This window comes from Ruditapes philippinarum, unplaced genomic scaffold (assembly GCF_026571515.1).
Source record: "Ruditapes philippinarum isolate M1 unplaced genomic scaffold, ASM2657151v2 ctg1068_1_1_1_1, whole genome shotgun sequence".
Lineage (NCBI taxonomy): Eukaryota > Metazoa > Mollusca > Bivalvia > Venerida > Veneridae > Ruditapes > Ruditapes philippinarum.
Window position 1 is genome coordinate 109869 of NW_026864182.1, and position 12632 is coordinate 122500.

General features: G+C 32.9%; 2 protein-coding genes across 2 annotated transcripts in view; one reads left to right on the forward strand and one right to left on the reverse strand.

Moving 5' to 3' along the window:
- Positions 1-648: 648 nt before the first annotated feature.
- Positions 649-11634, reverse strand: LOC132724729 (cathepsin O-like). Its single transcript, XM_060709673.1, has 9 exons — positions 11454-11634; positions 9498-9588; positions 8445-8550; positions 6377-6442; positions 4357-4513; positions 3758-3873; positions 3014-3174; positions 1581-1673; positions 649-1173 (listed from the first exon to the last, which is right to left on the reverse strand). The coding sequence occupies exons 1-9, from the start codon at positions 11595-11597 to the stop codon at positions 1139-1141; spliced, it is 969 nt and encodes a 322-aa protein (XP_060565656.1). The 5' UTR covers positions 11598-11634; the 3' UTR covers positions 649-1138.
- A 168-nt stretch (positions 11635-11802) lies between these two features.
- The window catches only part of LOC132724730 (small ribosomal subunit protein uS3B), an 11456-nt gene continuing 10626 nt past the window's right edge, over positions 11803-12632 (forward strand). Inside the window, exon 1 of the mRNA XM_060709674.1 lies at positions 11803-11941. Coding sequence (XP_060565657.1) covers positions 11912-11941 — 30 coding nt within the window. The 5' untranslated portion in view covers positions 11803-11911. The remainder of the gene's footprint in view (positions 11942-12632) is intronic.

Genomic DNA, 12632 nt, shown 5'->3' on the forward strand with positions numbered 1-12632 from the left:
TGACCGGCACAAGGTGACAATATGTGCATCTCATCTTCGTATTGATGGTTCCCATAAAGGTTTATTGAATTCAAGCCAGTACTTGCAGAGAAGTAGCACAGAAATGATAATTGCTCTATATGCATACTACATAACTAATCAAGGGCCTTAACTCTGTGCTGAAGGGTCAGACCAGAAGAAGGCGACGATATGCACATCTCCTCTTGGTATTGATGGTTCCCATAAAGTTTCGTAGATGTCCTGCCAGAAGTTGCAGAGAAGTAGCACGGAAACGATTATTGCTCTATTTGCATAATCAAGGGCCATAACTGTGTTTAAAAGTCAGACCAGAACAAAGCGATGATATGCACATCTCCTCTTGGTATTGATGGTTCCCATAAAGTTTCGTTGAATTCAAGCCAGAAGTTAAGGAGAACTAGCACGGAAACGAAATTCGGATGGACGGATGGACGGACAACACCAAAACAATATTTACCTGCCGATTCAATCGGCATGAGATAACAAATCAGGAAGCTTATGAACGGGTCATTTGTAATTCTGATAAAACTGAGAATATCTCTGTAAAATACTCTATGGTGCAATTAGGATAAGCCCTAATAAGGAACCATAGATTACACAAAAATCTTTTAATATAATAACATACACAAGTCTGTTTTACATTCATTTATATTATAAAAATATCTCTCTATAAAATCACTGAACATTGTCTATGTGTAAAAATTATGAAAATGATGATCATGGGTGAACACATTATTTCATTCTTTTTGCAATGTCTGTCATAAAGAAGTATATGTTTGATTAAGTTTCTAGTCAATTATATAAAATATACAATGAAAATAGACTAGGCTTCTCGATAAACAACATGACAAACTACATAATAAACTTTTACATGAATTACAAAATTTCAAAATTACTTTCCTTTAAAGTTAAGGCACACTGCCAGTGTGGACAAAAAAAGTCTTTTATAACTATGACAACCTTTGGTATTGTAAATATACATTGATATATCACATATCAAAAATGGACTATATAAAACTGTATTTATCACATACTGGTTACTTTTTAAATTTAACAAAACTTGGCTAAAAATTTCACCAGAATCACCAGCATTGTTTCTTTTTAATCCGCACATTCAAGCTTACACTGACACTGTGGAGATCTCCGAGGCAATTCCTGTAACATATAAAATCAGTCTTTTTTATATTGAATTCATAGTAAATATTTTTTAAAAAAAATCTCTATACAATGTTTATAACATTCATAATTTATATAAAAATCAAAATCTTCCTGCTTTCATATTGTATTTGTGTTGTTAGTTGTGAGAGCTTTTTCCGATTTGTTCAAACAGAAATAAAAAAACATCAAAAAAACCTATTTTCAAGTATGCTTACATTTCTCACAAGCTCAAAGAATATAAGATTGTATGGCAGATTTTTATATTGTCAACAGCGCCCCTAAAACACAATGTACCTCACTGCAGATTTTGCCTTATTGACACACCATAGTGAGTCTTCATAAGAACAAGAAAATCAAATGATACACTAAATGAAACCCTCTCCTAAAGGTTGTTTGTGACTTACCACATACGTTGGCACCAATTTTGATATATATGTAACCTTCATGTCCAAAATCATTACCCCATGAATTACGTACAATATAGAATGGAACTTCACCTGCATGCATATAAATATAAAACTGAATATAAACTAGAACTGCCACTATCATGGCCTGAATACCCCCGCATACCACTTTGTCAGAATCAACAGTGGCCATTTAGAGCTCAAGGACAACCTCCCTGCCAAATCTGAGGTTACTAAGCCAGTGCATTTCTAAGTTATGTATTCTACATGCTTCAAATGTGAAAATGTCAAAATCAATACATTGCGGACAGGACATACTTTAGCAATTGAGAAGAAAAGCTTTTTTTTGTCAAGGTCCCTGTGACCTTGACCTTTGACCCAATGACCTCAAAATCAATAGGGGTCACCTTAAAGTCATGATAAACATTCATACCAAATATGAAGACTGTGGGTCAAAGGAATCTTAAGTTAATGGGTAGACAAACTTTTTGAAGTCAAAGTCCCTATGACCTTGACCTTTGATCCAGTGACCTCAAAATCAACAGGGGTCATCTACTAATCATGATCAACATCCATGCCAAATATGAAGACTGTGGGTCAAAGGAATCTAAAGTTATTGGGCGGACAAGCTTTTTGAAGTCAAGGCCCCTGTGACCTTGACCTTTGACCTGGTGACCTCAAAATCAATAGGGGTCATCTACTAATCATGACTAACCTCCATGCCAAATATGAAGACTAAGGGTCAAAGGAATCTTAAGTTATTGGGCGAACAAGAAAAAACCGACGGACGGACGGCCGGACGGACGGACGGACGGACAATCTGATTCCAGTATACCCGCCTTACAACTTTGTTGTGCGGGGGTATAAACATACTTAAGCAAAAGTATAGGGAAGCAAATATTAATTTCTATCAATATAATTACCAGAATTCACATAAGTTCCCAAAACTATCTTTTCACTGTGAAAAAGGATTTAAAGCTAATTGATGAGAATAAGTGAAACTGCTATCTAAAAACTGCCTGTAAGTTCAATAACAGAAAATGTACCTGGTATATAAATGACAAGTTATGTTAACACACAGAGCTTGGTTATTTGAAATCTAACATGCATGTAACTTCAAACTTTTTACGTTATAATATACAATATACTTATATTCTGCCAAATAGTACACAACTTGAAGAAATGTAGATAAATGAATATTATAACTGTGTTTAAACATTCCTTTTTCTCCCTGAAAATATCAAACCTACTACACTTCTTTGTTTTTTTGCATATCAGACAGGATTCAACAGTAGTCGGATCAGGCTCTGTTCTGTTGGGTAGCTCAAGTTTAGTATTTTGGTATTGAAATCCATTGTTCTTCATTCAAAGTAGGTAAAATCTAAAACACATATTCAGCAAATGAAGGCTTTAGACAATAATGAATTAATTACCAGTTAAGTCATAGCCAACAATTTGTACAGCATGATTTATGAAGGCATCACAATGATACTGAATTATCCCCCCTTGATAATTATACCAGGTGGTAGCATCTACAGCAGCAACTAGGGGACCTGTCTGTAATAACTGTAACACTTTATCTTCACTCACGTGTCTGTAAAAAAATTCAGGATTTGTTGAGCTGACATTCCCATTAATGCAAAGTGAACAAGACTGTAGTTGGCATTTATATTAGCATAATACAAAAGTAAATGTATAACTAAACACTTAAATATCAAAACCAGTGGTAATTTTTTTTGAAGGTTGGCTTTATTTCAGGCATGAGCAGGCACCTGAATATGACCACCAATTTTTCATAAGCTGGCTGGATAGCTTACTCACATCAAAGTATCAAGAGTCGGGATTTGAACCTGCAGCCCGGAGGGGCAAGTGGTTTGAAGTAAACAACCTCAACCACTTGGCAATGGACACCCCTTTTTACACTTGTAAAGTTGAAAGCATTTATATAGTACAGAAGTAATTGCATATCAAAAATTGTGGCAGTTTTATTCCAATTCTTGTAGATTATACATATCAGATAAATTAGATTTATTCAATTAAATTTATTTATATCCTTTTCATTTCTATTCAATTTTACAAAAATAAACTGTTTAACCTGTAAATTTGTATTTCAAACATATAAAAGATCACACATGTGAAAACAATTCTAAAGACTACAAATACATGTACATTTATACCTATAACATTTGTAATTCTTCACTTGGACCCCTTTTGTCTTATTTGGTTCAATTTTACAGAAATTGGATTCATCTGTTAGTGGATAATGTATATCTGAGACAAGAGGTGTCTTGGTCTGAAAGACAGGGCAGCAAGTTATAACAATATATGATATTATTGCAGCAAAAGAATTATTAACATTGTTACAAGTAGAAATATTTTAAACTAGCAAAACATTCAGGATCTAATCTTTTTTTTAAGTCAGATTATGAAATGATATAATTTAATATATTTTCATAACATTTAAAATTCTTATCATAAACATAACAACTGTATTATGACGGAATGGCTGACTGGTTTACATGTCAGACTAGTAATTCAGGAATCACTATCCACCTAGGTTCCATCCCTATCAGAGTACATTCTTTTTTTCCTTGAGCAAGAAACTTTATACGTATTTCTCAGTACAGGTTGGTTCCAGGAATGGATTCAAGTGTGTGTCTATCAGCTTTAAGCTTTCTACACAATCAAACTAAATAAATTTTGTATAAACCAAAACTGCATCTTGGAAAACCCGACACCAAGATTCCACAAAAAAATAAGTAGAAGGGACACTTACATTTACCATCCACTTGAGTGCTGTACAAGTATCTCCACCTTGACAACCTTCATTATTACTAGAACAGTCTATAACCTGCTGTACAGATAACGATGGTGGTGAACTTCCTGTTGTCTTGGCAACCATGCTCTCTACTGTCTCTACAGTACTGAAAGCCCTGTAATACATTAGATAAGTTCAGATGATTCCAATGATAAACTGATTTTACTAAGCATTTTACTAAACTTTATAGAAACTTTTTAAGAAGGAATGTTGAATGAATTAACATTTTAGGTTGGTTAAATATCTAAATTTTTTGAAGGTCAACTTTTAAAAACATCATTGTACTACTATTTTAACAAGAGCCATGTCAACATGGCCATCCCCCGCCGAATGTGTTTGGTCATTGGAAGAATGTATATGTAGTAGAACAGAATAATTCTATTTTAAGAGGTCTTTTGGTAATGAAAACTGATGGCTATAGTGATTACAGATTTGAAACCAATGTGAATACTGATGAATGAAAATAACAAAGGGCAATAACTGAAAAATAATGCAGGGTAGGTTATCATTCTTGTGTGCTGCATCCCTCCTCAGTAAAATCTATCCACCTATGAAGTTTCAAGTTGATACCTCAAATACTTTTTGAGAAAAAAATTGAATTGAAAAATTAAGTATGAAAAATAACAAAGGGCAATAACTAAAAAATTATAAAAGGTAGAGTTATCATTCTTGTGCAGTGCACACCTCCTGAGTGAGATCTATGCACCTATGAAGTTTCATTTTGATATTTCAAAGGCTTTTTGAGTTATGCTCTGGACAAAAATTAATTTTGAAAAATAACAAAGGGCAATAACTCAAAAATAATGCAGGGTAGAGTTATCATTCTTAAGCACTGCACTCCTCCTCAATGAGATCCATCCACCTTTGAAGTTTCAAGTTGATACCTCAAATACTTTTTGAGATAAGCTCTGGACAAAATAGCATAACAAAACAAAGGGCAATAACTCAAAAATTGTATAGGGAAGAGTTATCATTCTTGCGCACAACATTTCTCCTCAATAAGATCTATCCACCTATGACATTTCATGTTGATATCTCAAACACTTTTTGAGTTATGCTCCACTCAGGTGAAAAATTAAGTATGAAAAATAACAAAGGGCAATAACTCAAAAATTATGAAAGGTAGAGTTATCATTCATGTGCACTGCACACCTCCATAGTGAGATCTATGCACCTATAAAGTTTCATGTTAATATCTCATAGGCTTTTGGAGTTATGCTCTGGTCAAAAATCAATATTGAAAAATAACAAAGGGCAATAACTCAAAAATCATGCAAGGTAGATTTATCATTCTTGTGCACTGCACTCCTCCTCAATGAGGTCTATCCACATATAACATTCCTCCTCAATAAGATCTATCCACCTATGACATTTCATGTTGATATCTCAAACACTTTTTGAGTTATGCTCCACTCAGGTGAAAAATTAGGTATGAAAAATAACAAAGGGCAATAACTCAAAAATTATGAAAGGTAGAGTTATCATTCATGTGCACTGCACACCTCCTGAGTGAGATCTATGCACCTATGAAGTTTCATGTTAATATCTCATAGGCTTTTGGAGTTATGCTCTGGACAAAAATCAATTTTGAAAAATAACAAAGGGCAATAACTCAAAAATTATGTAAGGTAGAGTTATCATTCTTGTGCACTGCACTCCTCCTCAATGAGGTCTATCCACCTATGAAGTTTCAAGTTGATAACTCAAATACTTTTAGAGATATGCTCCGGACAAAAATGTCGGACGGAAGGAAGGTCGGTCGGACGGACGGACGGACGGAGACTATTTCTATATCCTCCGCCGAAAATTTTCGGCGGGGGATAATAAAGCACGGTCCTTCACAAGAGAACAAAAATATTCATCAATTCTGATAATCAAATACACATGTGTTTACTTATAATCACAGATCAAAATTCCATAGCAATTCAGTAACACCACTCATTATGTCAACAACATTATGACAGATATTTTATATTACCAGCATCCTCCACATTTCTTCTGGTCCTTCACAGGTGAGATAATACTGTAGTTTAAATATGTTCTCCTGAAATTCATAAATAAAATATCCGAGTATCTGCTCAGACAAAAACATGAATTTGATCATATATAACTAGAACTATCACTAAATGTGATTAATACCCCCACAAGACTGCTTCTGAAATGAGGATGTTACTAGTAACAGAATATCTTGTAAAAGAATTGATATATAGAGTTATGGTTGTGGGCAATTAAAGATAGTTGTGGTTCTTGTTTATTGCATTTCCTTTCAATGTGGTTGGCCATTGATGAAGCTTTATTGAATTACTCTGTAATAAGTCCAGAAAGACAAAGAAAATAAACAAAGGGCAATAACTCTATAAATACTGAAGATGGAGTTATAGTTCTTGTGCACTGCACTTCCTCTTTTTGTGCTTGACCATTGTATGAAGTTGTTTTGAATTTCAACCAGTACGTTTTAAGTTATGCTCCAGACAAGGAAAAGTATCAAAGGGCAGTAACTCTGTATTTTGTCAAAATGGAGTTATGGCTCTTATGCACTGCACTTCCTTTTAATGTCCTTGACAACTGTATGAAGTTGTATTGAATTCCAAACAGTAGTTTTCAAGTTATGCTCTGGACAAGGAAAAGTAACAAAGGGCAATAACTCTGTAATCTGTCAAGATGGAGTTATGGTTCTTGTGCACTGCACTTCCTCTCAATGTGCTTGACCATTGTATGAAGTTATAATGAATTCCAACAATTAGTCTTCAAGTTATACTCCTGACAAAAGAAAGCAATGGAAAAGTAACAAAGGGCAATAACTCTGTAATTACTTTAGATAGAGTTTATGGTTCTTATGCACTGCACTTCCCCTTACTGTGTTTGACAATTGTATGAAGTTGTTTTGAATTCCAACCAGTAATTTACAAGTTATGCCCCGGACAAGGAAAAGTAACAAAGGGCAATAACTCTGTAATTAGTCAAGATAGAGTTATGGTTCTTGTGCACTGCACTTCCTCTCAATGTGCTTGACCATTGTATGTAGTTATATTGAATTCCAACCATTAGTCTTCAAGTTATGGTCCGGACAAAAGAAAGCAATGGAAAAGTAACAAAGGGCAATAACTCTTTAATTACTTTAGATAGAGTTATGGTTCTTGTGCACTGCACTTCCCCTTATTGTGTTTGACAATTGTATGAAGTTGTTTTGAATTCCAACCAGTAGTGGTCAAGTTATGCCCTGGACAAGGAAAAGTAACAAAGGGCAGTAACTCTTTAATTAGTCAAGATAGAGTTATGGTTCTTGTGCACTGCACTTCCTCTAAATGTGCTTGACCATTGTATGTAGTTATATTGAATTCCAACTATTAGTATTCAAGTTATGGTCCGGACAAAAGAAAGCAATGGAAAAGTAACAAAGGGCAATAACTCTGTAATTACTTTAGATAGAGTTATGGTTCTTGTGCACTGCACTTCCCCTTATTGTGTTTGACAATTGTATGAAGTTGTTTTGAATTCCAACCAGTAGTTTTCAAGTTATGCCCTGGACAAGGAAAAGTAACAAAGGGCAATAACTCTGTAATTAGTCAAGATAGAGTTATGGTTCTTGTGCACTGCACTTCCTCTCAATGTGCTTGACCATTGTATGTAGTTATATTGAATTCCAACCATTAGTCTTCAAGTTATGGTCCGGACAAGGAAAATGCAACGGACGTCTGGACTGACCGACCGACCGACCGACCAATCGACCACCGGGTGACTCCTATATACCCCCCCAAACTTCGTTTTTGGGGGTATAAATATATCAAAATGTTTCTACTTTATAATCATTAGGAAAAATACTTCAACGACATGATGGCAGTTATGCACAATATTCCTCAGAAACATATATTCTTTTCCTGCTTTAAAAAGGGCAAACATGGATTTTATAATGTTTGAATAACAGTTCCAGAGCATGTTAGATGTGTATCACCTTAAGAAAGTAGTGCTGAATGTGAAATTATTTGTCATAAAAGTAACAAATATAAACAAAGCAACCTTAACCAAAAAGTTAAATAAAAGCTTACCAGTCTAGTTTTTGAAGAATTTTAAGTTTTCTCAGCTGATGAACAGGTATAACTCTGGTATGGTTCAAAAGTTTCACACTTGGCTGTAAGTCATTAAGATATAATTCTGAAATATAAGAAATTTAGAATGCAATGAAAGCCATACAAAATATGACAAAATCTTAAACTTATAAATTAGACATATATATTTCAGTTAGATTGCAATAACAGCTTGACACTTATATTTGAAACGCTCTCCAGTCTGCTTCCCAGAACTTATTCATACTGATGTTACATGAGTAAAAGTGGTCTTTCTTAGTAGGGTGCAAAGTCATGATCCTGGTCTTTTAACCCAAAGACTGCCGACTGAATATAATTTTCAATGGTTAGTTGTCTTATATACAGCAAATCAGTTTAGAACAAAGTTTCATTCATGAATACTTGTCAAGTTTGAAATTTTAAAGTCTATTTAAACATCATGGGAAGTAACTATGTTTGCTCCAAAGTTCAGCATATACTGAATCATCTCCCATTACCTTAACATGGGAGAGGGGGGTACTCGGGAAGCAGAAAACCTATGTTCTGTAATTAATATTTCTGCCAAAAAGTTTTAGTATCTTTGTATTGGTTCAAAAGATGAAGAGCGGACACAAAATTTTGAATATGATACAATTGTGACCTTGACATGAGGAAGTTCAAACATTGTCTCATTATGGTTAACATTTCAGTCAAGTATTTTCAATTTCCTTCCACAATCACAAAAGATAGAGACCCAACACCAAACCTGCTAACAGAAGGACAGAAATATGACAGAGTTGTCAGTTGGGATAAAGAGCAATTTCTATTCTAATCATTTTTTGTTTAATAGGGGGTCCTACCTGTACTTGTACTGCTATTGTTCTGTTTACAGTTACATGTAGATAGCCCATATCCCAATTCAGAAGTAAGCACGGATAACCAGGTTTATAACATTATACGTCAAAATTTTTTGTTATTACCAGCTTATAACATTTGTCCCCTAAAACTGCTTGATTTCACACAATTTAAATTATGCTGTTCTACAAAGAGACAAACCTTTAAACTCAGAAAAACTGAAATTTGAAAATTTTGTTGGACCCATTTTTGCTCCATTCTCAAATAATTTCTTCCCTTTGCCAACATTATCCTGAAATTAAATACAACAAATAGCTGTTTAAATAACAGTATTATATCATCATGTCTTTGAACATATTATAATGAAATGTTAAAAAAAAAATCCAGAGAACTTCATTGACCTGCTTGTGTCACAATTCAACTGTGTATGTGTCACATGACTTTTCTGTGAACAGTTTCTGTATGTCCAGTTGTTTTGTATGTTGTGTGAGAGCAATCTGAAGGTTTAAATTTGTTTTGTTTTTATTTAAGCATCTCTACACTTCTATACTAAAACATTCTTGAATCAAATATAATTTGAGTTATGTCATTGCCTAGTTATTTTCAAACATCTTGAAATACTGTGTTGTTGTGCTTTAATACATGTAAATATTGTAAACATTATAATAATTTATTAGTAATTAATGTGGTCTTATTTGCATTGTTCAAATGCCATGATGTTGTATTTAAGCGTGTCTTTATTTTATTTGTATTATTATAATGATTTATTTCTTTAAGATTCTTTTAAAGAAATGTTGTATTATTTCTGTATTACTGCTTGCAATGCTTTTACTAGTCAACGCAGCATTTTATATGGTGAAATAAAAGATAAGAATTTAAACTTTGAAAAAATGTCTAAAATAAGCAAATTCATTTGGTTAATGAGCAACGAAGATGAAAAAATCATAAAAACAATTTGTAGATTTTATTTTTACTTGTTTTTAAACTCAGAAATGGTAATGAGAAAACATAAATTAATTTAACTTGGTATATATAATATATATATATATATATATATATATATATATATATATATATATATATATATAATTTTTTTGGAGAGAGAGACATGTGTATTGTACTGTTTTGTTACAAAACAGGTATACGCTATCTGTTTGTGTAAATTAAATGTTATTCGAAGAATTGACCTTTTCGAAAACCTAGCTAAACACCGTTTTCCGGTACATTACCGTTTTAGCTCTGGGGAAATGAATTACACCAAATGAAGTACATAACACAGTTACATGATATTTCTATTTTCTATCATTATTTAACCGTTTAAGGTGAAAAAATTGATGTTTTTAAAAATTATCAATATTCCTTTAATATCTATTGCAAATTGTTCAAAAAAATAAATTATTTATAATGAAAATCAATAAAATTCTAACAGACGTAGTGGAATCTTCCATAATAAATAAGGTTATTTTCAGCGTAAACTTGTGTATTTACTTTATTTTTTGTATGGAATTATTCATACAATGATATTTAATTATTTTCTTATAAGGAAATAACTGTTTTATTTCAATTTAATTAAAAAAAGGCCGAAAACATCGAGTTCGCTATTACACTCCATTAGGTGAATTCCCCAGAGCTATGTACAGAAAGTACCGGAAAACGGCGTTTAGCTAGGATTTCAAATTCGTGAATAAAAACAAAATGTATTTTTCAATTCATATATATATATGTAGTTATGATGTTTAATTATTGTTCGCGAAACCCTGTCATTTGCTGTGTTTGTTTGTTTTGTTTTTGTTTTTTCTTTAAGTTTATTGTTGTTACTATAATACGAATCAAGTTTTAGTTTCTTTAACATCTTTATTTGATCTTTGATCTCATTATTATTATTGTGATTCACATGTCATTTAACATGACCCTTGATTGGAAATAAAAGTTATTCTATTCTATTCTTTCAGAATTAAAATACTCAATGGGTTAATTTATATTATATAATTAAATTGATGATTAAGTAAGCTACAACTACTAATTTATTGGTTGGTTAACCTGCATTAACTAAACTCAGTGATCCCTAGAGACCTGTTTTGAACCAATGGATTTTTGAGGGGCGAACCAACTGTGGTGCGAATGTTAATAATTATTATTTCATAATTTGCACAATACCTTAGTAATGTCATTCCATTTTTTGTAAGTTGCACTTGAGGAATTTCGTGGTACTTTGGATTCCTTCACAAAACTTATTTGTTCTGAAAACGCAAAGTACAGATAAAAATGAAACAATATCAATAAGTAAATTTGTTTCCTCATCACTGACAAAGTCCGCGAATAATAGTATGCGCACGCAAACGAAAAGCGTTTTAAAATGCGAAACGAATTTTTATACTGGTGCCGTTACTTAGACACGAAATTTGTAATTTTTTAATGCAGATCTGTTTTGATAAGAGACTTACTACATCATGATTTTTTTAACTTACTAGAATAACAGGTGTAGCATCATTTTATATATCTACTTATCCCTTCCGTATATTAAGCCTCTAGTCGTATATTACTGTTTTCGCGTATTCTGCAGCATGACGTTATTTGTGCGTGTCCACAACTTCCTTTTCCGGTAGTTTTTCAAGATGACTACAAATATTAGCAAGAAGCGAAAGGTTTTTGCATTTAACAGTCTTATAACCCACCCGATAATGAAATCATTGTTTTAACAAAATCAACTGATATTTAAGAAGCATTTGAAGAGCGTTGAAGCTGTAAAATGCAAAGATAACATAGGATCGAGCAAGATATAATTGGGCATGTAGAGTGTAGTATTTAGTTTCTAGTTGGAGACACTGCTATTTCTTTGAAAAGCTATTACTGCAATTTGTTTTCATGCATTAAGTTATTACACGGTCTTTGTTCACGTTAAATTTACCTTTCATTATAACCAGACAAATTATTTCTCATGAAAATATACGTTGAATTTGATTGATAAATTCTGAATGCTTAAAATACAGTATTGATGCACAGGTGCTTGAAACAAACTTTTGAAAGTTTTATATGGGCTATATACTATGATAAGATATAAGGTCTCCAACAGAACAAAAACATCGGCTATATCGTGGAATAGACCCCGGGGTCTAAACCAGGAGTATATATATATAGGTTCATTCCGTTTTCTTTAGTGCATTATATACAAGTTTTACTTCTGAAATATACATTGGGGTCTAATCCAGGAGATTGCCAAACATCGGCTATATCCTGGAATAGACCCCGGGGTCTAAACCAGGAGTATATATAAGGTTCATTCCGTTTTCTTTAGTGCATTATATACAAGTTTTACTTCTGAAATATACATAGGGG